At 43.2% G+C, this 23485-nt stretch overlaps 3 protein-coding genes across 3 annotated transcripts in view; all 3 read right to left on the bottom strand.

Annotated features, from left to right (window-relative positions):
- Window positions 1–1597: 1597 nt before the first annotated feature.
- Window positions 1598–4395, bottom strand: emc4 (ER membrane protein complex subunit 4). Its single transcript, XM_048236510.1, has 6 exons — window positions 4263–4395; window positions 3639–3790; window positions 3229–3340; window positions 2767–2920; window positions 1995–2155; window positions 1598–1863 (listed from the first exon to the last, which is right to left on the bottom strand). The coding sequence occupies exons 2-6, from the start codon at window positions 3740–3742 to the stop codon at window positions 1828–1830; spliced, it is 567 nt and encodes a 188-aa protein (XP_048092467.1). The 5' UTR covers window positions 3743–3790; window positions 4263–4395; the 3' UTR covers window positions 1598–1827.
- A 104-nt stretch (window positions 4396–4499) lies between these two features.
- On the bottom strand, window positions 4500–18774 carry si:cabz01101003.1 (ubiquitin carboxyl-terminal hydrolase CYLD). The gene is made up of 16 exons (XM_048235782.1): window positions 18726–18774; window positions 17997–18201; window positions 17446–17715; window positions 16181–16564; window positions 15450–15555; window positions 14080–14600; window positions 12838–13003; window positions 12248–12389; window positions 11615–11737; window positions 10804–10895; window positions 9502–9565; window positions 8945–9158; window positions 8491–8599; window positions 7687–7805; window positions 7057–7276; window positions 4500–5161 (listed from the first exon to the last, which is right to left on the bottom strand). Exons 2-16 carry the CDS (start codon window positions 18174–18176, stop codon window positions 4977–4979), a joined length of 2895 nt encoding a protein of 964 aa, XP_048091739.1. The 5' UTR covers window positions 18177–18201; window positions 18726–18774; the 3' UTR covers window positions 4500–4976.
- Window positions 18775–19102: 328 nt separating this feature from the next.
- LOC125289100 (adenylate cyclase type 4-like) overlaps window positions 19103–23485 on the bottom strand; it is a 37551-nt gene continuing 33168 nt past the window's right edge. The window contains exons 22-27 of the mRNA XM_048235783.1: window positions 23457–23485; window positions 22450–22596; window positions 22047–22154; window positions 21085–21199; window positions 20669–20793; window positions 19103–20310 (exon numbers count right to left, since the gene is read on the bottom strand). The exon at window positions 23457–23485 is cut by the window's right edge and continues 133 nt beyond it. Coding sequence (XP_048091740.1) covers window positions 20188–20310; window positions 20669–20793; window positions 21085–21199; window positions 22047–22154; window positions 22450–22596; window positions 23457–23485 — 647 coding nt within the window. The 3' untranslated portion in view covers window positions 19103–20187. The remainder of the gene's footprint in view (window positions 20311–20668; window positions 20794–21084; window positions 21200–22046; window positions 22155–22449; window positions 22597–23456) is intronic.

The raw sequence follows: 23485 nt of genomic DNA on the forward strand, positions 1-23485 counted from the left end.
AGGAAAGACTTAGGGTTGTCACTCTCCTTGACACAAAAGGGTTGAAAGCAAAGGATATAACAATCTTGGTGTATTCATTGACAGTGATATAAATGTCAACAGCCACATGAATAACTAAAGCAGTGTTTTACCAAAAATATGGCCAAACATAGAGGGCTGGTGTCAAAACATGATTTAATGATTTAGAAAAATTAATTTATGCATTTATCTTCAGCAGCGTTGATTACTGCAATGGGCTTTTCATACAGACATCAAACAGCTTCAGGTGATACAAAATGTAGCAGCTAGGGTTCTCACAAAAGCTAAAAGAACTGACCACATTACTCCAATTCTTAAGCCCTGCACTGGCTTCCAGTATTGACTTTAAAGCACTACTGCTTGTTTATAAATCAGTAAATGTAGCAGGACCTAAATACCTATTGACATGCGTCAGCAGTACACACCTTTTTGACTGCTCAGGTCTCAGGGGAAAAACCTGTTAGTAAAACCTGCTGGTAGAACGAAACATGGTGATTCAGCTTTGGAACTTTCAGATGACATCAAAAAGGCCCCAACTGTAGCCCGTTTTTGCTTTTGTTTATGTAAAGCACATTGAATGACATCTGTGTATGAAATGCACTCTATATAAATAAATTTGACTTGATATGTGTCTATGTAGGATTTAACAATTTTTGAAAAAAATATTTACAGTTTATAACAATTTACAGTCGGCTAATCCATGTATGTGCTACGGAAACCATTTAAAAATGTATCCTTTAACTTGACAAGATACAAGAGAAAAAAGAAGTCACCTATTTAACAATTCTCGTTAGGAAAATGTATCTCCAAAACCGATGCAGTGCCTAGAATAAATAGAGATCTATGTCATATTTAGTCATGATTGCGATGATTGAGGTTTTTTCAACATGAAGTTATTTGCTGAGGGCCTGCTCATTGCATAAGTCATATTTAACCCTCTAAGCATTGGTGCTATAAACCAAGAGATTGCTTCAGTTTAGTAAAATCATATACTAGGATAGACTAGGTAAGTAATCTCAATCAGTGGAGACCTGCTCGGCCCTGAATGAGAATTTAGTAGAACTTGAAAATTTAAAGCTGGTAGGCCTTGTGGACCTAAAAATCTATTCGGTCTCAGTTTCTTGAGGTCATTGAGTAGCCTGTCGATACGAAAAAAATGAAAAATAAAAAAATTACCTCGAGTCAGGAGCTACAATGCTACACTCTGGGGGTATGTTAACTCACGGTAATGTGTGTGGCACTGTTGCTGCCTGGCTGCTCTAGCTGTTTTTTTTTTCTGTACCGACAGTACTTGGTGACCTTGATGACCAAAATTCTTCTTTAAACGGCCACACCTTATACTCAACAGGTGACATGCCTCAAGATTATAACAGACATCACACTGCAGGGTGACACACCAAAGGCAAAACTGTGAAGAAGGAAGTTCATTTTTTCTGCACTACAATGGTGTCTGAACAACCCTCCATTCCAGCAAGCACTGGTGTATAGCAAATTACATAACCTGAAACTCATGGCCAACTACCTGGTCAGTCATGGTATGTTTGATAATATTCATGCAAATTAAAGTAAGAGAAACACATTTCTGAAAACAGCACAATATGTTGCCTTTATTACATGTGTCATCAGAGAAAAAAACAGGCCAGAAAGTAAATACAACAAAAATATAAATTAATGCAGGTTAAGATGCAAAAGACAAAAAAAAAAAAAAAAAACATTAGCATAATTATTACAGTAGGCTCAGGATCTGCTGTAGGAAAGAGAGTGTGTGTGAAAGTGATGTTAAGCATGTAGATGTGTCTTCTTCCATCATCACAACACCATTCCTCCACCCATAATCTCCATCCGCTGTTTAAAGCAGGGATATGACAGAGAGAGAGAGAGAGACGTGATCAAATTACTTGTGACAACCTGTAAGAGCATAGTTTTAAGAACATTAGAATGTAAATGAGGAAAATAAAAATAAAACAGAATCCTACCTGGGGCGGTTCTATGAAGGCCAACCAATCAGACGAGTGTGTCGGCAGGAGCCCCATTGACTGACACTTATAGATGGCCAATGCAGCACCCAGCAGGTTTCCTACGAGATACACCAGACCTTGCAACCACTGCTGACTAGAGCTCTCCAGCAGCTTAAAGGCTAAGCAGGAAGAAAGTAAAGAAAGAAAGAAAGAAATAAAGACATAGTTGAACATGCTATTTATAGGATGCCATTTATAGAATATAGAATGCCATCTCTTAAATACTGAAAACCTACTGTACATAACAATCTTTAGATACTTAGACATTTTTTGTGCAATTTCTCACAATTTCTTGTTAGACCGTGACAATCCTGATAGACATTAGCATTAGCCATATTGACAACAACATTAATAACAGCCATGTGGAGGTGAGCTTAGGACCAGATTCACTGGCAGAGATGTAGCCAGACAATGCTACTGATGTCTGCAGTCCTACTCTGCTTCATTTTAAATCTAATCAGCCTTATGAGCACTTTAAAGGAGAAATCCAGCGATTATTCTCTGTTTCTCGAGGTCACAGAGTACTGTCGATACGAAAAAGCCCCAACAACGATCGGTTTTTATTTAGCTTGAGTTGCTGCAGCCAGCAGCTAAAGCAGCTAGGCAGTTACAGCGCTACACTCTGAGGGCATGTTCATGAGCCCTCATGTTCATGCTCCTTTAAATCGGCCAATGTGGATTATGACTAAATGGCATTAATGGGTGTGATGCTAGCTAGGCCAGCACTCACTGGCAGAGATGGCCATGAGGGCTTGGATGGGCCTCCAGGCCATCATGCACACCATCATGATGGGGAAGATGGAGATGGTGTTCCCAGACATGTACATGATGAACAGGTTCATGGGGATCTGCTTCAGTGGGCCCAGGGCCACATCCCAGCACCTCTGCACAGAGAGAAAGGGAGAAAGAGAGAGAGATGTAGACAGGAAGAGAAGTATAGAAAGAGGCAGAAAAGAACAGAGGACAGAAGTGATTTGGGGGGAAGAGAGAGAGAGAGTGTAAAAAAAACAGGTGAGAGATAGAAGGGAGAGAAAGGGGAAGGTGAAACATTCGTCATTAGATCAAATTAAGGACATGTTTAAAAAAACACACACACATTATCTCTACATGACACATAGAATTACATGTTAATTTCAGGATGCTATGAATCTAACGCACGTATACACCATTACAAAACCACTCTGGTTGTTACCTTTTCCACTAAGTTGCGGTCTGTCTCCTGGACACTGGTGTCAGGAACGGGCTTGTCGGAGTAGCCAATGGGGTACATGGCATCCCCCTGGCCACCCTGCCGGTCACGACTCCTGAAGAAGATCAATGTCAGAGCATAAGCAGGACAGGACGTATTAATGGGCCATTTATAAAACAGAGAGTGTCTGAAGGTTAAATTCAACATGTAATGAAGTGTACTGAAGAAAGGTTTCTTTTTCTGTGGTCTTGTAGCAGTGACCCCTTTCTGCAAACACTTAGTTTTCCTATCCAGTGTACAACGTTTAGGTCTTTTTTTTCCGCCACCTCTGACAATAAAAGCGGACAAAAGCGTCTGCCAAATTAACTGTAAATGTAAATAAAAAGCCTCTTCCCAGAGAGCTTGGGCCTCACCGCATGTTGCCGAGGCTAAGCTCTAGAGCCCATTTCATCCTCCGGGCCCCAGCTCCACCTCTCGTAGACAACGCCCCTCCGCCCTGTCCACCTGGAGATGACATGACCTTCACTCACTCACTCACTCAGCCAGTCAAGGGAACCTACTAGACCTGGATGATAGCAGATGGAGAGGAAACGTGAGTTTGAGTCGGTCCACCGTACACAACAATCACACACGATCCATGAAATGAATGGTTTAGTCTTTTTCATGAATATATGTCAATATATAGGCTATATATCCCAATGGTATATAGGCCTATAATATGTTAGCTGGATAAAACTGTAATGATTGTCCACATTTGACATCATATCAGCACTCACAATCTAACCTCATAATCATTGTGGTGCTTCGTTGTTTTTAAGGGTGTCATTAACAAATAACAGATGATGCCACCATGCTGACTAACGATCAAGTAAGCAATTAACGTTAACGTTTTTAACCATACTAGCGCTAGCTAGCTAAAAGCTTGGGTGCGCTAACTGACAACCCTTCAAAACGGTGACGTTATTAAGACGTAACACTGTAAACTCAACTTTAACCAACTAATTATCTATTAGTACATTCCCACCACTAACACTTACTTTATTCAACAGATGTGGCTTGAGAAAGTTGGTGTTCACCGACAGCTGAGAACACACTTATTGTATGTGTAAATATCGTAGAGGAACCCACTACAGTGCGACTGTCCTTTTCCCTTTGACGCAGAGTGATGACGTAGGACAGCACTTCTCTGCTTATTTGCTGTTCCCCAACAAATATGGTGCCAACTGGTTTTCTTTCTGAATGATAGTCTATGCTACTGTGAAATGTTTGAATGACGAGACACAAAAGTATTGGAAATAAACATAGGACTTTATGTCAAGTAGAATATACAGAAACATTTGTAAAAACAGTGCACAAATATCATGTTCATTTTAGTTTTATGATTTACAAATTACAAATGCTTGAATTTTATCCCAAAATAAATACAAAAATATAACAAGGCTGCAGGCTTATGCTATTACTGCTTGTAACTATATACAAACTGATCTGAAGGAATGTGCAAAAAGGGAATTGTACTGCAACACTGGAACTGGCCTTGTGTTTATAACTGAAACTCACACCACTGCAGATAGGTGAGGCAAACTTTTCAGCGTAGCACATTTTAAGGCAGAGATGGAATGGTGTTTGTTTTTTTGTTTGTTTGTTTGTGTATGAGTCTCTGCATCTGTGTTTGCCTGTGTATTCATTTCACAGGTCACGTCGGATCTGTCCACAGCGGCACAAACACATAAGTGTGTGTTTGTGTGTCAGCATCACTTGTAGAGGCTGATCTGGGGGCAGTGGTACAGACACATGTAAGAGTCGCAGAGCAGCCGACGGACGGTGTCACGCAGGGAGGCGGGGTCCAGCCTGCTCAACTCCTCTTCGGATAGGCTGAGGTAGCGGCCTACCTCTGGACACGACCTCACTTGAGGCACATTGAAGCCATTCTCCCCACCTGGAGGAGGACAGAGGTGATGTGAATACCCGCAAATACACACACACACAAACACAAAAAAAACATAAACAAACACTAACAAATGTCTATGAAATCATACAACAAGTAACTACAGGTTTGACAGAGAAAAACAGTGACTGTCCTCAAAACAGTATTACAACAATATCAACAAATGCACTCAATGTTTTCGTCTCTATGATTTGCCTAGGAGTAAAACAATAATTTAGCATTTTATTGGCATTTTACAATTGCAGAATTGTATTTGTAAAAAAAATCATTTAATTTCTCAGGCGATCACCAACTCATTAATGGGTAGGACACTCCTGAAATGTCAGGATCTATGATGCCATAAAAGGCCACTCACAGATACACTTTTTTTCACCTCAGGTGCTCAACTTGTATTGCGCAACTTGTAACACCCAACCGGGTCCATGTTAACAGGTACGCTAAAACAATGCAGGTGATAGTCAATCGACAATGTTTGTGCTGGCTAAAAAGTCTTCCATGAGGTGTGTGGCATATAGGCTTTGTAACGTAGGTCTTCAAACAGATCGGGTTGCTATGTCTGTTCAACTTTGAAACATTTATACTTTTTAAACTATTAAAGAAAAACTTTTTAAAAATCCCCATAGACTTAACATTGCCGATTGTGACATCGTAATACGGCCATTAAGCAATTAGAATCCTATGGCAGGTGTTCAGGCCACCTTCAGCCTCAGGCTTTAAGCATACAATCTGGGTCAATTAAGACTACACATCCTATTCAACTGTTTCCTCTGCCCAAAATGTTTTCAAAATAAAAGTCCTCACTACAATAATCCACTGTTAAACAATGTAACCCATTAAACTACTGAACTTTTTACATTCCACTTTTAAACGGTCTACTTTTAAACTATTAAACTATCTATCTATTAAACTAGCTGTCTATCAACAACGTTTAAACTATATACATTCAACTTTTAAACAGTCTACTTTTAAACTATTATTAAACTATCTATTAAACTAGCTGTCTATCAACAACTTTTAACTTGTCATCAACTATGTCAACACTTGTCATCAACTATGACTCCTACCCACTGTAGCTAGTTAGCATAGTTAACATGTTAGCATTGCTTACATTGTTAGCATTTTTAACAACACTGATAAAAATGATTAGCTAGGTTAGCTAAGTCATATGGTTAGCATACTTAGCATGTTAGCATTGTTAGCCTGTATAAAAACGCATTGGGCTCCCTCAAAATACCACGGCACACCTCTTTGCCTCACGGCACACCAGTTGAGAACCACTGTCCTATCAAAATGGTACAACTGACCATTGCCACGTGCATTACGTTTAAATGAGCAAGGTGCAAGGTGATAACCTGACTCTCGCCAGATGAATTTCGTTCCGCTAGCTCCACCTAGCTTCACTCACATCCATCTGGGACCTCTTCCATTAACAGTGATTTCTGCACCAGAATTTATGGTACAGCCAATCAGGACGCAGGGCGGGGGTTTCATAGATGTGACATAGCGTAGAAGCGACTGTGAGACTGTTATCAGCGTCACGGGTTGGCTTCGATGCGAGTGGTTTAAGTAGCACGTCAATAGATGACGGACAAGTGGCTTATTCAATCATATGCAAGCATTTTTTGATTAGGCCCAGCCTTCTGAAGCAACACTCCAATGGATTGGTCCCAGATGGATGAGTGGAGCTAGGCGGAACGAAATTCATCTGGCGAGAGTCAGGTTAGCAAGGCGAGGCCCACAAAGTAAAAAATAGTTCAAATGATGAAGTCACGTTTTCTTTTTCAACAATGGGTCGTTGTTTATCTGCCTGCCTTAGGTGAGTCAGGTGAAAATAGCGTGTCCGTGTGAGAGCCGCCTTAGACTCAAGTATGTTTTGGCCATCTCACCCTCCCTGTCGGCCATGCTGTCGAAGAAGAGCCAGTCGGTGGGCAGCGGTCCGTGGCGCACGAAGCTGACGTAGTGGCTCGTTTCAATGCAGGTGACGGCGAAGAGCTCCAGCCGCTGCCGGCTGCCACCCAGTGGCCCCTCCCACTGTTCCGCCCAGGGGCCCTCGGGGGCCCGCACACGCTCAGAGTGGTGCGACGCGCGCTTCTTATGTGTGTGCACCTGCCCGGGACACACAGGGAGGGTAAAAAGGTCAGTGTGTGTGTGTGTGTGTGTGTGTGTGTGTGTGTGTGTGTGTGTGTGTGGCAATGGCAATCTAGTATGACTCTAGTAAGGCCGTTTTAGTGGTATGTGTTTGTTTGTGTGAATGTGTTGATCTGCAGTAGGAAAGCATGTATACAGCTATTTATACACAAATATTTAGCTCTCTATGTCTATAACTACCTACTCCGGAAGAGGGGCTTCATTCAGTTTATCAAGTATAGAGAAATAGTACAAATGGTGGCAGCCATTGCAGATGGCACAGCTATAGACTCAGCAATTTGGATGGGTGCTGTACATAGCTTATTCAGTGGAGAGTTCCAGAAAATTAGGCACTCCCCGAGGTATGCTGTGTGTGTGTGTGTGTGTACCTGTGTATTGCAGGTGTGGCAGAACTGTTTGAGGCGGCCAGGCGTGATGTCCTGGTCCTCATAGCATTGCAGACACTCCCAATGGGCCAGCGACTGGCAGATGCTACACTGCCGCAGAGCTAAAGACACACACACACACACACACACAGCTGGATTTACAATCTACACATTCTATTTGACACAAAAGGGGCCTGTGCTTTAACACCACCCATAATGGCTTTAGTTCATGTACAAGACATTTTTCATGTTGTCGTGCACTTTGCTGGAGCCCCTCTTCAACACAGATGTTTCATTCAAAATGACTGAACAGAAAGGATTTACTGGGTGTAGTCCCTTCACTTGGTGAGCATCAGCTGAGCTGTGGATGATTGTGCAACTAATGAATGTGCAACCCACATAAATTCATCACATCCTCACAACTCAAACCACCTTTAAGCTGCTTACTCATCTTCTAAGGTGTACAGTGTGTTCCTGCAATGGCCGAGTGAGGAATGAGGATATATATATATACACACACATACCACTATGTAATATTGATGGTATAAAATGGGTATGGGGGGCACTGTGTCACAGTGGCTGGCTACAGCGCTCATAACACATTATAACATAACACCCAAGTGCCCACAGTGACCCAGGTTCGAGTCCGGCCCAGGTAATTTCCTGATTCCACCCCTTTTCTCTCTCCCACTTGCTTCTTGTCACTCACTTCACTGTCCTATCAGATTAAAGGCATAAAAGCCCCAAAAAATATATTTGAAAGATAGAATGTATGAGTATGTCATCAGTGGCTATGTAGATGCTTACTCTCGTCCAGCAGGTCTGTGATGTCCAGGGTTAGTGATGGCAGGATGGCGTCGAACATCTTGAAGTCCTTCCCAAACCTGGGCATGAGCAGAGGCAGACAGGAGGGAGCCTGGAGAGAAACAGGGGAGGTGAGCCGTGGCTCCAACACGATATAAAAATAAACAAACATAACACAACTGGCCTACACTCAAACTGGTCTTTCAACTGCAAATTAGAACGATGCAAAAAATAGATTATCTTAGTTATTTCTCTAGAGAGGATGTTCAGAGTTTAAATCTGTCACAAGGTTATTTATCATGATGGATGATGAGCAATATGATATCCTTATCATATCATATCAGGAATTACAGCCAATAACACACTTGGGCTGTTCGAAAAACAAAACTCAATCATCCAATCAGATAGCGTTATTGGACAGGGACAGCAACACTCAGCCAATAAGAGTAAGAGTTACCTCAGCAAACTTGAGCCCTGAGTGGATGAAGGAGGCCTCCAGTAGCGCCTGCACACTGGCCACCCTCAGGTGACCGACCGGAGGGGAGAGAGGGATGGGGGAGAGAGGGCCCGGAGAGAGGGATGGAGAGAGAGCAGGAGAGGATGGAGAGGGGGCCGTGGAGGGAGGGAAGAGCTGGTAGAGGTGACACTCCTGAGGCTGATGGTTCATTGACCTGAGAAAGAAAGAAAGGAAGGGAGAAAGTGAGTGAGCAGGTCAGTGGGTGAGAGAGTGAGGGAGGGAGAAAATGAACGAGGGAGTGAGAGCGAGAGAGCATGAAAGAGTCATGGAAAAACACAGTAAGAGACGGTAGGAGAGCAGGGGTAAGGAAGAGGAAGCAAGACAGAAATGCACATAAAACAACATGTCACACAAAAACACATGGAATGTCCAAGCTCTTACTCATTATGGGAGGGGAGGGAGGGGGGGGGGGGGCAGACATAAACACCAAACAGGAAGAACAACGGAAAGACTCCAGCGATGAGGCAAGGTGAAGGTATGTGACAGTTCTGGATTACCTGATTCTCAGGAGAGGCTCCACCCGCAAGAGCTGGAAAAGCTTGTTGAGGAACTCCTCTGGGTCTGAAAGGAAAGCTGTGATTTTAACACACCTCGGGCCATAAACACACACGCCTAAACATACTAGGGCTTTGACTCCGAACTTCGTTATTCGAATATAATTCGATTATTTTAAAAATTAAAGGTTAGCAGGTTAGCATCCTGGCTGGTTCGCGCTTAGTGAGCAGCTCCCACATAGACATTTTTATTTTAAACTTAACCTTCCTCTGATTTTAATCACCTTAGTTATCAATCAAAGCAAACAGGGAAAAGAAATGGCACAACAATCATTTAAAACACTCAAATAAATAAATGTGCTGATAAGTCTGAATGAAAAGCAGCACTGGTTGAAGCCTGGAAATATTGTAAACAAAGTAACGTTAGCTTAATTTGCAAGTTTATCATTTATCATATAGGTTAAACTGTTCAGTTTCCCCACGTGTGTTTAAGTTTCAATTGAATACTTTTTCTCCTTGGGACAGGCCCGTTTAAGTCTTGGAAAATACTTTTCCATTTGCATTGAGATGATTAGAATTTAGCAGTCAATTTGAATGCAGTAGTTTTGAACAAATTAGTGCAGCGTGCTAATGATGCTAACCGGATTTAATAGCAATTTAGCCAGTCGCCTTGCACGACAATGTTTGGATTACATGTGCATGTTGAGGAGGGATGCGCCTGTTGAGAGGGAGAGAGAGAGAGTGCACGGGGCAAGGAGAGTCTGTGTTGAGGTAACATTAGGCCTACTTCTACCGCCTACTCTGGTAGAGTTTGACATACTACAATGCAAGATATATTTAGCCTATTTTATTTATGGACAACATAAGGCAGGAGGTGTGTGTTGCTTTTAATTATGAATGTTCTATCTAACGTATTTTTTTATTGATATCGATTACATGTGCTATACATATCGCTATCGTTGTATCCCCCAGCCCTATGCTCAATAATAACAATTTTGACACACGCATTTACTCAGCCTTTCGTGCACGTAGTATATTGACATTGACTGATACACTGCCCTCTGGTGGACAGAACAAATAGAACTTAAGTTTGATACCAATATCGGTCTTACGGAAGACATTTAATGGTTAAAATATTATTAATACATATTCGAATATATTCGAATTTTAATATTAATAAACAAACGAACATCGAATATGATTTTTGGGCAAAAGTCAAAGCCCTAAAACATACACCAATGCAAACACACACACACACACACACACACACACACACACACATACAATGACAATGAAACAGGTTACCTTTCTCCTGATTGGTGAAGCCAGCATCTGTCGTTTCCGCCTCTAATAGTTTCCGTAAGGCCATGGTTTTACTGGCACACACATACCCATACCTGCAAATGCAGGGGCAACATGTAAACACAAACAACACATGTGGTGCACAGCATATACAGCCTCCAAATGTCTCCACTTGGAGGTGTCCTGTTGCAATAGCACATTACCAATACTGACATTCACTAATTAAGGGTCAATAGCACATTACCAATACTGACATTCACTAATTAAGGGTCAATAGCACATTGCCAATACTGACATTCACTAATTAAGGTTCAATAGCACATTACCAATACTGCCATTCACTAATTAAGGTTCAATAGCACATTGCCAATACTGACATTCAGTCCTGTTGCAATAGCACATTACCGATACTGCCATTCACTAATTAAGGTTCAATAGCACATTACCAATACTGCCATTCACTAATTAAGGTTCAATAGCACATTGCCAATACTGACATTCAGTCCTGTTGCAATAGCAATTTAACTTAACCTAATTTGGTCTCAGTACGAACACAAAAATCTCTCTCACTCTCTTTCTCTCTCTCTCTCTCTCTCTTTCTCTCTCTCTCTCTGTGTGTGTGAGAGAGACAGAGAAAGAGAGAGACATTACTGGTATGGATGTATATACTGTATGCATGCTCAATCAACACACAGACATATGCATACACAAACCACACACACAAACACACACAGATGCATGCATTCATGTATAGTCAAACCACACACACACACACAGAAACACATTGATGCATACTCAAACCACAAACACACACCTGCGCAGGGGGTTGACAATTTCGCAGCGTAGTAGGTCCTGAGCTGTGCGACTGTGGGCGCCATCCTGCAGCCTCGGGGGACAGAAGAGCACGGAGTCTGCAGAACTACAGCAGGAGAACAGACTAGAGAGAGGGAGAGAGAGAGGGAGAGAAAGAGAAGGAGAAGGAGAAAAAGAGAGAGAGCGAGCGAGAGAGAAAGAGAGAGAGAGAGAGATAGATAGATAGATAGATAGAGTTTAAATGTTTTGCTCTGGCAATACAAAAAATAGTTGTCACACTAATAAAACTCACTTGAAATTGACAATTAAATGTTATGTCATTGAACTGAACTGAGAGAGAGATATGCTGATTACACCAGATACAAAGCTGTTTTAATGTGTAAAAGGTTAGTAAAAAGAGAGAGGGTTGAAGTAGCATAAGCTTAGAGAGAGAGAGAGAGAGAGAGAGAGAGCATGAGTGTGTGTGTGAGTGACAGAAAAAGAGAGCGAGAGAGAGATAAATGAGGGAGACTGATGGGTGGAGGGGGTGGAGTCTGAGGATTCCAACCATCTGCATGTGTGCGATGTGCTTAGTTATTATGTGAGAGAAAGAAATGAGTCTGTGTGTGTGTGTGTGTGTTTTTTATTTTTTTACCTGAAGAGAGTGGCGTCCAGGTAGCAGGAGTTGAGGTGTCCCTGGATGCCCTTCTTCCAGCCATGGTAGTGTTGTCTGGCCTCTGGGCCGGATACTGGCGGGGTGTGCTCCTCGACACGCTCACTACCCCACTCTGCAAACGCTAGCAGACACACAACAAACCAACATGAGCCTCACAAAGTCCAAAGCGCACGAAATATGATACGAGTTGAAGATGCTATCTGGTGTAGGGAATACTAAAATTTGAAGAGAAAAAGAAAAGCTGGAAAAATATAAAACATTTTTATTCTAATGGCATTCATGATGACATTTTACACATGGAAGTGAGCCATGTAGCAACCCACGCATAGCAGCACAAAGACACACGTGCTGGCCCACACACACTCCGTCTCTCTGTCTGTCTGGCTTGCAACATCATCAAATGAAATGGCAGTGGTAACATACAACCCAGAAACACACAGTCTCTCTCTCACACACACTCACACACACACACACACACACACACACACACACACACACACACACAGCAATATTACAATCACAGTTATGTTCAGCCATGTTCAGTCCCCTCATTTATTTCTTTCACACACCAATGGAGTTGCAGCGTTCCACCTGGTTGATTCGCGTCTCGGGGGCGGGGAACCTGGAGTCCCGTCTACAACTGCGGAGCTTCACAAACAGGCCCTTATTGGGCGGGCACCGGAAGTAGCGCTCGCCAAGGTAACTGCCATCTGTGCCCGCCGTTATCTCCTGGTCCTGAGAGAAAGACAGAGAGGGAGAGAGGGAGAGATAAATTCATAAACGGATCCGTAAAGGCACATTAAAGTGTAACTCCAGAGTAAAAACAACCTAGGGTTTGTATTGTAGTTAACAACTTCAAACTTTGGATTGAGAGCAAAATTTTGTTAATTGGTGGTGTTTTGAGCAAGACCGATTATTTGCATCATCACTGCATGGGCTTTACTCTGAAGTTACACTTTTAAGAATTTGCCATGTCATACTGCATGACCTGCACCACGTGGTTTTTCTTATCTGTGTTTGCATGGTTTGTTTTCTACTGCATGCACTGCACCGTTGGTAGGGGAAACTACCGACGAGAAACAAAGTCCAAAACTACGACCACAAAACAGGATACTCACATACCGAATACAGAGAGTAATGTAAGGATGATTCATCTCTGAAACACAGTGGTATAGACCCTTTCAACAAGGTAAACAAAAACAATGCTTGAACGTTCTATTTGGTTCCCAATCTACTTCCTCTGCATTAAGATAACATATGGAATGTTAAAACGGAAGCCTAGTGGGGCCAACTATGATGCTGATAATGGAACTCTCTTGAAAGGGTCTATAATATATTCCACTGTGTTCATGTATGACTGTAAGGTAACTTACTTACACAACCCTAGGTCAAAATAAAGGTAATAATAAACCTTTAAATAAAAGGTGAGTGTGTGGTGTGTGTGTGGTTTGAGTATACATGAATGCATCAGTGTGTTTCTGTGTGTGTGTGTGGTTTGACTAGAAATGCCAAGAGGTGCACACACACTGTGAATATACAGACTATGATGCATGATGATAGAAGACACAACTCTGCATGTAGTGTAGGCCTAGTAATACGGCAAATGATGCAATCATATAATGCACCTGAAGACAACCATAAAATGGAGTCCTATGATGGAATTGATTCTTAGGATTTAAAAAGTGACTGAGTAACTTTTCTTATCATATTGATATGTTGTAATTGAGGATTGTTATGATACATTTGTAATTGCATGCCAATTAGAAATGTGCTATTGCTTGCTGCTTCACGTGATGCAATCTAATGCGTACCAGCTCTACTCCAGCGACGAGCTGAGAAATGCCTTGGATGCGTCCGATCCAGCGGATGACTCCGTACTGCGGAGGCTCGTTCACCTCCACCATGGACCCCAGCTCCAGACCCAGCCCCGGCCCCGTGTCCGCCTCCTCCGCCTCAAACTCCGCCTCCTCTGGCTGCGGAGGGGAGGGCGGGCGCGGAAGGCCGTTGGAGCTCGAGCGGGATTGGTCCGTGCTGGGGTAAAGTGGCATGGGCGGCGGCCTGACGGAGGGCTTGAGGTTGGCGGGGGGAGGGGGTGGCAGGGATTTCGGGGCAACGCTCGGGAGCGAGGCGGCCATCTTTGCCGGGGGCTGAAGAGGTACTTTACTATGGTAAGGAGGAGGGGACGACGCAGTGACTGGGAGATTTGGCGAGGTGGGTTTAGGGGCAGTTACAGGCTTTAAGGACGTTTTGGGGAAGGGGGGCAGCACAGGCACCGGGGCGGGTTTTGGGGGGGGCAAGGAAGGGGGCATCAGGGCGCGTCTGGGGTTCACAACTGGAGGGGGGACTTCTGGGGTCTGGTTTCCACTAAGAGGTGTAGAGAGGTGAAGAGAGAGAGAGAGAGAGAGAGAGAGAGAGAGAGAGAGAGAGTATTAAGAGAGAGAGTTGTCTACATTCTGATTTCTTGTGATACTTCTGATACTTAGTTAATTATTCTGAATATAAATTTGAGAGAGAGTCAGTCATGATCACGATTAAAGAGGAATACAGACTAAAAATGAACATGCAAACAAGTAACGAGAGGGTGAGGCTTCAGAAGTGTAGTGGACACGATGTCAGGAAGTAACTCTTCCTGTTCACTTTTTTACCATTTATTTAAACCTATTTATACCATTTAATACCCATGAAATTTGGTGGGAAAAAAAAACACACTCACTCATTTCCTCTGGAATGAATAGCGATTATCAAAACAATCGGACACAATGCACGCCTTGAAATGGACAAGGAAATTTCAGAGCTGGCACCTGCGTGGTGCATTTTTGGCAGAAGTTGACTTGTTTTCACACACAAAAAAAAGCAACCAGCCAAAAAGGTCCTTTGTCTTTCCGTGAATAAGGTGCACGGAGCCAGGGGAATTCTACTCTAAGATCAACATCCTGCCGTGCACTACACAGCCGATATATACAAGGAGTATAAACAGACACAAGTCCAGCACTGTGAGGGCTGAGAGAGACTAGTGCAGAGGTTTCTCGGATAGAGAATAAAGCAGTGGTTCAAGAGGGCTGACCCATGAACTTTACTGGTAAACTGTACTGGTACAGTACACACCATCTGGACATACAGGACGATCAGGACGAGAAGTGGTAGGAGGAAGAGAGAAGCTGTGTGTGGAACGGGAGTTTACCTGGAGTGACTTTGGACAGGGGGAGGAGATGACCGTAATGAGGAGAAGGGAGGGAGCACAGCTTATGGTTGTTATACGTGCCATCCCACGAACCCACCGGGTTGTCCTGCACACACACACACACACACACACACACAATGTCAATGCTAATCCTGTAGGAGAAATAAATGGCACAGCCATAGAAAGTCAACAACGCATAACCACAAACACAAACATACAAGCTGAACTAACTTGAACTCAAAACATCATTCAAACGACACCAGCACTATGAGTCTTCCAAAGCAAAAATCCATTCTCAGGCAGACCTGACACAGGAAAAAAAACCCCCAGCAAAAACAGAACAGAAAAAATCCCCAGCTTTCACATGCATTCATTTCAGCATACACACAAACCCACATACACCAAACATTCTGCAACACTAACTCACACACAAAAATACTCACATATACATACATAAACACACATAGTATCTGTTAGACAAATGCAAACACTAACTATGTACCAAACACAGACTTATGTAAATATGATAGGCCAAAGGTGAAAAACATTTTGCCTTTCAAATGTACAATCAATCACACACACACACACACACACACACAGAGAGAGAGAGAGAGAGAGAGATACATGTACGAAAGGCAAAAGGTTAATGATTAAAACACATTTAGTCTCTCTATCTCTCAAACAAGCACACGCACACGCTCACACACAACCTTGCCTCTCTTCACACTCACCAGAATCAAGCCCACATGCAGTCCTCCGGAGCTCCTGCCAGGAAGGGCCCCACAGAACGCCACCTTCCCTGTCTGCGTGACCTCGTCTTGGGTGAACATCACCCGCTGGCCCTGCGGCAGCAGCGGCGGAGCCGGACCCGGGACAGACTCCGCCGTGCGAGGCAGGACGCTCACCGGCTGCTGAACGCCAGCAGTGGGACCGGCAACGGGGTTGTGCGGGACGCCAGCTGTGTGAGATGGGTAGCGTTCGGCGTCGGTCTCGTGCGAGGAGCGCCGCAGGGTGAGCTGGCTGGCGGAGACGAAGAGTGCGCACGCCTCCGGGCAGGTGAAGAGCTGGTGGCCCTTGTAGGAGCCGTTGCTAAAGCCCTTCCCTGCTGCCCGACCCTACATGAAGGAAAAGAGAGAGGAGAGAATTTTATTTTAATATCTTTTTTTTTTTTTTACATTTTCCCTTGTGGTATAATTTTGATCACACCCTTTAATTGAGTGGACAGTGGAGATCGGAAGTGAAGTTGGAGAGAGATAGGGATGGGACTGGGAAATGACTTCGATCCCCGCACATGCACAGCCCCGAAGAATTCCCATGATTGAAATGTCACACTGAATGAAACACACCTGAATGAAGCAGTTACATTGGCACTTATTCATTTAGCCGACACTTCTGTCCAAAGCGACTTACATATGTCAATTATACTGCTTGATGGTCTTTTGGGCCCCCACCGTTGACTTCAAGTATAAGTACTTTTTTGATCCCGTGAGGGAAATTTGGTCTCTGCATTTATCCCAATCCGTGAATTAGTGAAACACACTCGGCACACAGTGAGCACACAGTGAGGTGAAGCACACACTAATCCCGGCGCAGTGAGCTGCCTGCATCAACAGCGGCGCTCGGGGAGCAGTGAGGGGTTAGGTGCCTTGCTCAAGGGCACTTCAACCGTGCCTACTGGTCGGGGTTCGAACCGGCAACCCTCCGGTCACAAGTCCGAAGCACTAACCAGTAGGCCACGGCTGCCCACACAAGGCAGTGCTGCCATACGGTGGGGGCTCAAAAGACCATAGATCAACTTTATTACAAGGGCCACTGACCCCGGAGCAACTAGCGGTTAAGTGCCTTGTTCAAGGGCACAACGGTGGAACCCACAACTTTTCAGACTACTGCATGCTAGCTCCACTACCACACATCACAATTGAAACAGCACTTGGACAGAATGACTGTAAGAACACAAACCATTTACCCTGTATGCATCATTTCAGCCAACACCTACCTTAAGCTGTACCCCAAAGAACACGGCTGAACTCCCTCCAGTAAGGGGTCCCCTGTATCGAAGCTCTGCCTCAGCCAAGTCTTGGTTTATTACCACAGTTACAGGTGATCCCAAAGGCAGGAGAGCCAAGCGCTGCAGCCGATGGGGTTTGCTGAAAAGTTTAAGTCGGGCCTCCGGCTCTGGAACTGGCTCCAAAAGGCCGGCCTGGTCCGGGGGTATCTCAATTAGAACGCGCCTGTCAATCTTGACCATCCCGCCATTGTCTAGTACCTGGGATACAGGTAGATAAAATGGAAAAATAAAGACTATTTGTGGTTGAAGGAAGCACTTCACAAATACAGAGGCAGCTCCCAACCTATGCTAGGCTATGTTTTGGAACAGGAGTGATTGAGTGTTTATATGTGGGTATGTTTTGGAACAGGGCAATGAGTGAGTGAGTGAGTGTCTTGCACACAAAGAATGAGTGGCCAGTGGCCACAATCTAGAATAGGCTGCTTAAGAGATCAGAGTGCAGGGGTGTGTGCGGGTATGGAAGAGAACAAGCCTCTTACTTTAACCCACAACTGCTCCACTTTCCCATTCTTTTCCAGGCTTTCTTGCTCCTGGCACAAGTACCCCCGTAGCACCCGAATGGTTCCATCCAGGTGGTCCTGGATCTTCATATCGGACGCCACCAGAAACATTTTTGGAGGACGCCGTCTTCTGCTTTGGTTACGTGTGACTCCGGACATAGTGAATTGGCGATGGACGGACTCACTGTAGCGTATAAACAAGTTAAAGAGTTATATAAAGATAGTAAGGAGAAGTAGCCTATTGCTGAGATCAGCAGTTCATGGGGTCAGTAGGCTAGCCGAACAGTGTAAGGTTGTTTGTTGACGACATAAGCATCCTATGGAACATCGACACCTGCCATCAGTCAGTCCCATATGTCAGTCCATAGCCATAGCAGCTAAAGTTTATCATCCACACATCAGAACTCTGTGACAAAGTATTTCGACAGAAGAAGTGTTCAATGTAGCCTAGGCTACCACCTATATTTTCTATGACGAAGGCAACTGCAACAAAAGTAGTTGCGCAACTTAACGACAGCCTACTTTGAACGAATATCAGTGTGTTTATGAAGAAGCGAATTATGTTTCCTTGTTCTCCGTCTGGCGATTTTAGTCTAAACTAACCGACTAGGTTGGCAACGTGAAATCGAAATAGCCTAGTTCCTAGATTTCACCAATTAAGCAATCCAAAGATGAAAAGTAAAGGTAAAGTTATTGCAGCCAACTTACCGATAATGACATCTCAGAGTTAAAAACTTTGACACCACGTCGCACAGAAAACAAAGCTATCTCACGCCCAAAAGCAGGAAATGACTATACTGACGCCACTAATATCCAATGAAATAAAAGGAAAGTTTGCTATCTTGTCTTGCGGACCAATCAAAGCTCCTTTTGGGCGTGGTTAAACATTGAGGGAAATTCCATTGCACACGCTGCGTGTGTGCCGAGAACTTCCTAGGGCTAAATGACTGTACAACCGAGAGGGCCTACCCGTCACCATCTTACAGAAATTACTATTTTACGCAACCTCTGTCGCACCTTTGTCTCAGACGTACATTGTGCGTTTGAAATGGCATGAATTATACACCAACGCACACACACAAAACTGTCAGAAGTAGCCTAGGCTTCACTTTATTTTACACAGTGCAGATTTAATTCCTATTGCATATTTAAATGTTGCCCAAACGGACATAGACAAAACTTTAACAAACATGTATGCTATACATTAATATATATATTATTAAAATAGTGCATTCAAGCATTTTTAAAACGGGCAACCAGCGCAGTCTCCATAACCAGAAACATACATTCATAAGGCAGCTTGAGGGTTCGACTGACTTCATACTCCTTTTTTGAAAAAAAATAAATAAAAATAGTAGAGGACACAAATGTTTTTTTTTTGTAATGGTGTGACAACATAATTATTAAACAGGATGAAGAACTCTGTTGAAACTCTGAGATGTTGACCTGATCCATAATTAATGATAACAGCTAGAATCCTGGTTGACATTATGTGATCTGAAACATATCATTCATTTGACACATAGGCTACATATTAATAGACATGAGTTAATAGGGCAGCTTTGTGGTAAGGAGTCATTGGTATACCCAGTTCTTTGGTTAGGTAGTGATTGTGGTATAGACCGTGTAAACTCTCCTTCATGTCTTTAGCCACAGCTGACTCTGATGTGACGTGATGAGTCATCATCACCTGCATTGTGGTCCATGGGACCTGTGACTTTTGAATGGCAGACAATTGACTGAGAAGCGACAGAGAGGGGAGATGTGATCAGTGTCAATAATAACATGATGTGTTTTGGAATGAAAGGGGGAGTCTGTGGTTCAGGAAGTGTGAGGTGAAGTTTGCTGTTCTCATTGACCATCTTCATAAACTCATACGTGTGTTTCCATGCGCGTGACATTTCCAGATTCTACATGGCAGTGCTCATTGTGGTCTGTAGTGTATGCCCATATATGGGTTCATATGGGAATGAGCTTAACCAGCTCTTTAGATCAACTGTACATCTTTCTCCCAACAAAGTGCTTGATGATGGGCTGTGTATGTGTGTGTGTGTGTGTGTGTGTATAGAGTGTTCCCTGCATAGAAAGTCATGAACCACTTTGGGCCTCTTCTTCTGTGAGCACCTGGGAAGAGTTGTGAGACTGACCCTCCCTAACCCTGCAGTGACCATTAAGAGTGCTCATGGTTGATGAAATAGGTGGTCAGCTCTCCCTTTCCCTTCACAGTGATGACTCCTCTCAGAGTTACAGTGAAGCCCAGCGACTCCGCCACCTTCTTGGTCTCCTCTGTAATCTGCAAAGACGGAAGGGAAAAGCTTTATCTTTGTTTTCCTTCTCTCTTTCTTTATATTTATTGAATTATTTCTGTCCCTCTCTCCCATACACATACAATTTCATTTTATACAGTTTTTTCCCTCCACAAAATTTGAATCAATATAATATCTTCTGTGATCAAAGACACATACAAATAGCATTTTTAAATCAGTATTTACAGTATCATCTACAGAAACCCATTGGTCAAATAACAATGCGCAATTAATCATAAATTAGCATGAACATGATCTGGACACAGATCTAAATGAATCTAAACCACACACACACACACACACACACACACACCACACACACCACACACACACTTTCTCCCTCACCTGTATCTTGTCCAGTTCTCCAGTGCTGTCCATTCTGCTGGCCACGTTCACGGTGTTGCCCCAGATATCATACTGAGGTTTATGTGCTCCGATCACCCCTGCAATCACCGGTCCATGGTTTATTCCTGCACAGAGAGGACAAAAATCACAGATTTGTGTGTGGGTATGTATTAGAGGGGGATTACGGAACATTTTAGATGTAATGTAGTTTTTACAAAAAAAAGAAAAACTCAATTTTGCACATACATTTTTCAGCTTATTTTCTGATAAATACAGAAAGCAGTTTTACAGAAACGCTGCTCTGCAGCAAAATATAACTATGATTTAATAATAAAATTTAAATAATGTAATGAATACTATAATATATTATTAACATAATTATACATAAAATGACGCAGCAGAGGAGATGTGCATACCAATTCTGAGCTTGAAGTTCTGGAAGGAGTGAGAGTTGATGTTCTCCAACTTTCTCATGAGGGCCATGGCGAACTCAATCATGCTGCGGACCTGGTTGTAGGATATGTCACATTCCTGCAGGGGGCGACACATCCCAAACAAATCAGATGTTGACACAACAGAAGCATGCATGGGCTCATACACCAGACACTTCCTGACATGAAACCGAAGTGGCTTGTGTCTCCACTACTGCACGATATTATTCTTCCTCAGCTGACCAAATTTGCCAATAGTCCCAAATATCGTTCCCTAAGTACAACAGAACTATAAAGATGGCACAGTCAATTTAATTAAGAAATGTTGAGGGCCACGATTTTTCTCATATGTATTTGGTAGAATATATGTTGAAGTTAACAATCTCAGTCATATGTAAATTGTAGAATGTTTGCCTTCTTTACCAAGTTCTATCTCAGTCTCAATCTGTGCTAGAGTCATTGCTCTAGCAGACACAGCCTCAGGTTTAACTCTCCCTGAGCACTTGAGCCCTCGACAAAGAGTATGGCTTTCTCTTGGGCAGCCTGGAAAGGAGTCTCAAAGTAACAGGTCTGCTTAAGCGCAAGCTGGGCTTCGGGTATTACTTATCTTACTTATTCATTTGGCTGACGCTTTCATCCAAAGCGACTATACATAGGTCGATTATTACAGAAGGCAGTCTCCCCAGAGCAACTCATGGTAAAGTGCCTTGCTCAAGGGCACAATGTTGGCATCGAACCTACATCTTTTTTTTTGGCTAATGCATTCTAGCTCAGCTCCTACCACTGCCCAGGGTAGTACCGCTTTTACAGTCTGGACATTAATAGTACATCAGTAGCCTGCTCTGTGTTCTCAGTGTAGTGCCTGTGAGTAGCCCTCAAGTCCACCATTGATTGGACGCCACGTCCCACCATGGTCAGACGCCTGCACCTGTCAGTGTCCTGCTCACCTGTCTTTCCTCTCCTTTGCTTGGTTTGGTGAGACCAGCAGCCGCCATGTAAGTGCTGCCCACTGTCTTTATCTTCTCCACGGCGTGGAACTTTGGCTTGGATAGTAGCTGGCATGGGGAGGGGAGGGGAGGGGACAAGAGAGAGAGAGAGAGAGAGAGAGAAAGAGAGAGAGAGAGAGAGAGAGAGGGAGGGAAAAAGGGAGACTTTGAAAACCTTTTATTTAAAACACAATTTTTAAAAATAAGAGAGGTGCATGAAGAGAAAGATAACAAAGAAAGGAAAAGTATGAAAGAAAGAAGTTCACTGCTTCAGGGAGAATGATATCACTGAGACGTCTTTGAATACGCAAAGGAAAAACTTTGTATTCAGAACATTACCATACCATACACACTCAGCTAGTACCTCATCAAAGTCCACGATGATCTCGTTTAGGAAGCGTAAACACTCTAGGCCGTCGTGGTTCACACTGCTCTCTGTGTAAAACGCCTTGAAATCTGGCACCGAGGCGAACATCACACATACACACTCGCATGACTTGCTGTACAAGTACTGTGGGATAAAACATGACAACACACACATACACAATGCAACATGACTAACTGTTCGTCAGCACAAACACAACCATGTATGCAAATAAGGTACAGTACACACACACACACACACACAAAACACCTATAATTGGGCGGGACTCTCCAGGTGAACCTGTTCTTAAGGTCATCCCTGCATGTTCTTGTAGCCAATCTATTTGAAGTGCAAATATCAATGACAACACCAATGATAACGCCTCAAAACAGCCCTAATTATAAAAACATCTATATCCTTTATGTTAATGAGGTAATTCTGTCTAAAAGCCTTTGTGCATGTTGACAAACAACAAACTGCATTAGGAGCATGTGTATAGACCCTTTCAACAATAAAAACAAAAACAATGCTTGAACGTTCTATTTGGGCCCCAATCTACTTCCTCTGCATTAAGATAACATATGGAATGTTAAAAAGGATGTCTTGTGGGGCCAACTATGATGCTGATAATGGAACTCTCTTGAAAGGGTCCATAGGTAAAAAAGACACATGAACTCCGATCTGACTGTTCTCATTCATTTTGCATGGCCATGAATCGGATAAATATCTGATCAAAACCACTTAGGGAAGTGACTCAAATGTGATTGGGAATTCATACAGCTCTGAAAAAATGAGTCCGGTAACGTGAACGCAGCCATAGTGGGCCCAACAGAGTCAAAAAACAACTGCAGCCAATCAACATTGTGCTTCAGAAGCACATAAGTGTGGAGCATAATTTCAATGGATGCTGAACTCAAATTTCAACAAATTCCAGAATTCACACAAACACGTATATACACACTCAATCACTCACTCACTCATTCTCTCTCTCTCTTTTTTTCTCTCACATCGTTACAGACGGTCTTCTTGTCCATGA

The sequence above is a fragment of the Alosa alosa genome, chromosome 24 (genome assembly GCF_017589495.1).
Source record: "Alosa alosa isolate M-15738 ecotype Scorff River chromosome 24, AALO_Geno_1.1, whole genome shotgun sequence".
In the NCBI taxonomy this organism is placed as follows: Eukaryota; Metazoa; Chordata; class Actinopteri; order Clupeiformes; family Clupeidae; genus Alosa; species Alosa alosa.

What these genes read in the sequence shown, in the direction of transcription:
- emc4 (XM_048236510.1), bottom strand. Translation starts at nt 3,742, where the DNA reads ATGTCATCTCCAGGTGGACAGGGCGGAGGGGCGTTGTCTACGAGAGGT. An exon ending in CTTAGCCTCGGCAACATGCG is followed by an intron (nt 3,341 to 3,638) that starts GTGAGGCCCAAG and finishes GATCTTCTTCAG; the next exon opens with GAGTCGTGACCGGCAGGGTG. An exon ending in CCTCATGGCCATCTCTGCCA is followed by an intron (nt 2,156 to 2,766) that starts GTGAGTGCTGGC and finishes CTTCCTGCTTAG; the next exon opens with CCTTTAAGCTGCTGGAGAGC.
- si:cabz01101003.1 (XM_048235782.1), bottom strand. Translation starts at nt 18,176, where the DNA reads ATGTCCGGAGTCACACGTAACCAAAGCAGAAGACGGCGTCCTCCAAAA. An exon ending in CTTCACCAATCAGGAGAAAG is followed by an intron (nt 9,566 to 10,803) that starts GTAACCTGTTTC and finishes CTTTCCTTTCAG; the next exon opens with ACCCAGAGGAGTTCCTCAAC. An exon ending in CAGGGCTCAAGTTTGCTGAG is followed by an intron (nt 8,600 to 8,944) that starts GTAACTCTTACT and finishes GTTTCTCTCCAG; the next exon opens with GCTCCCTCCTGTCTGCCTCT.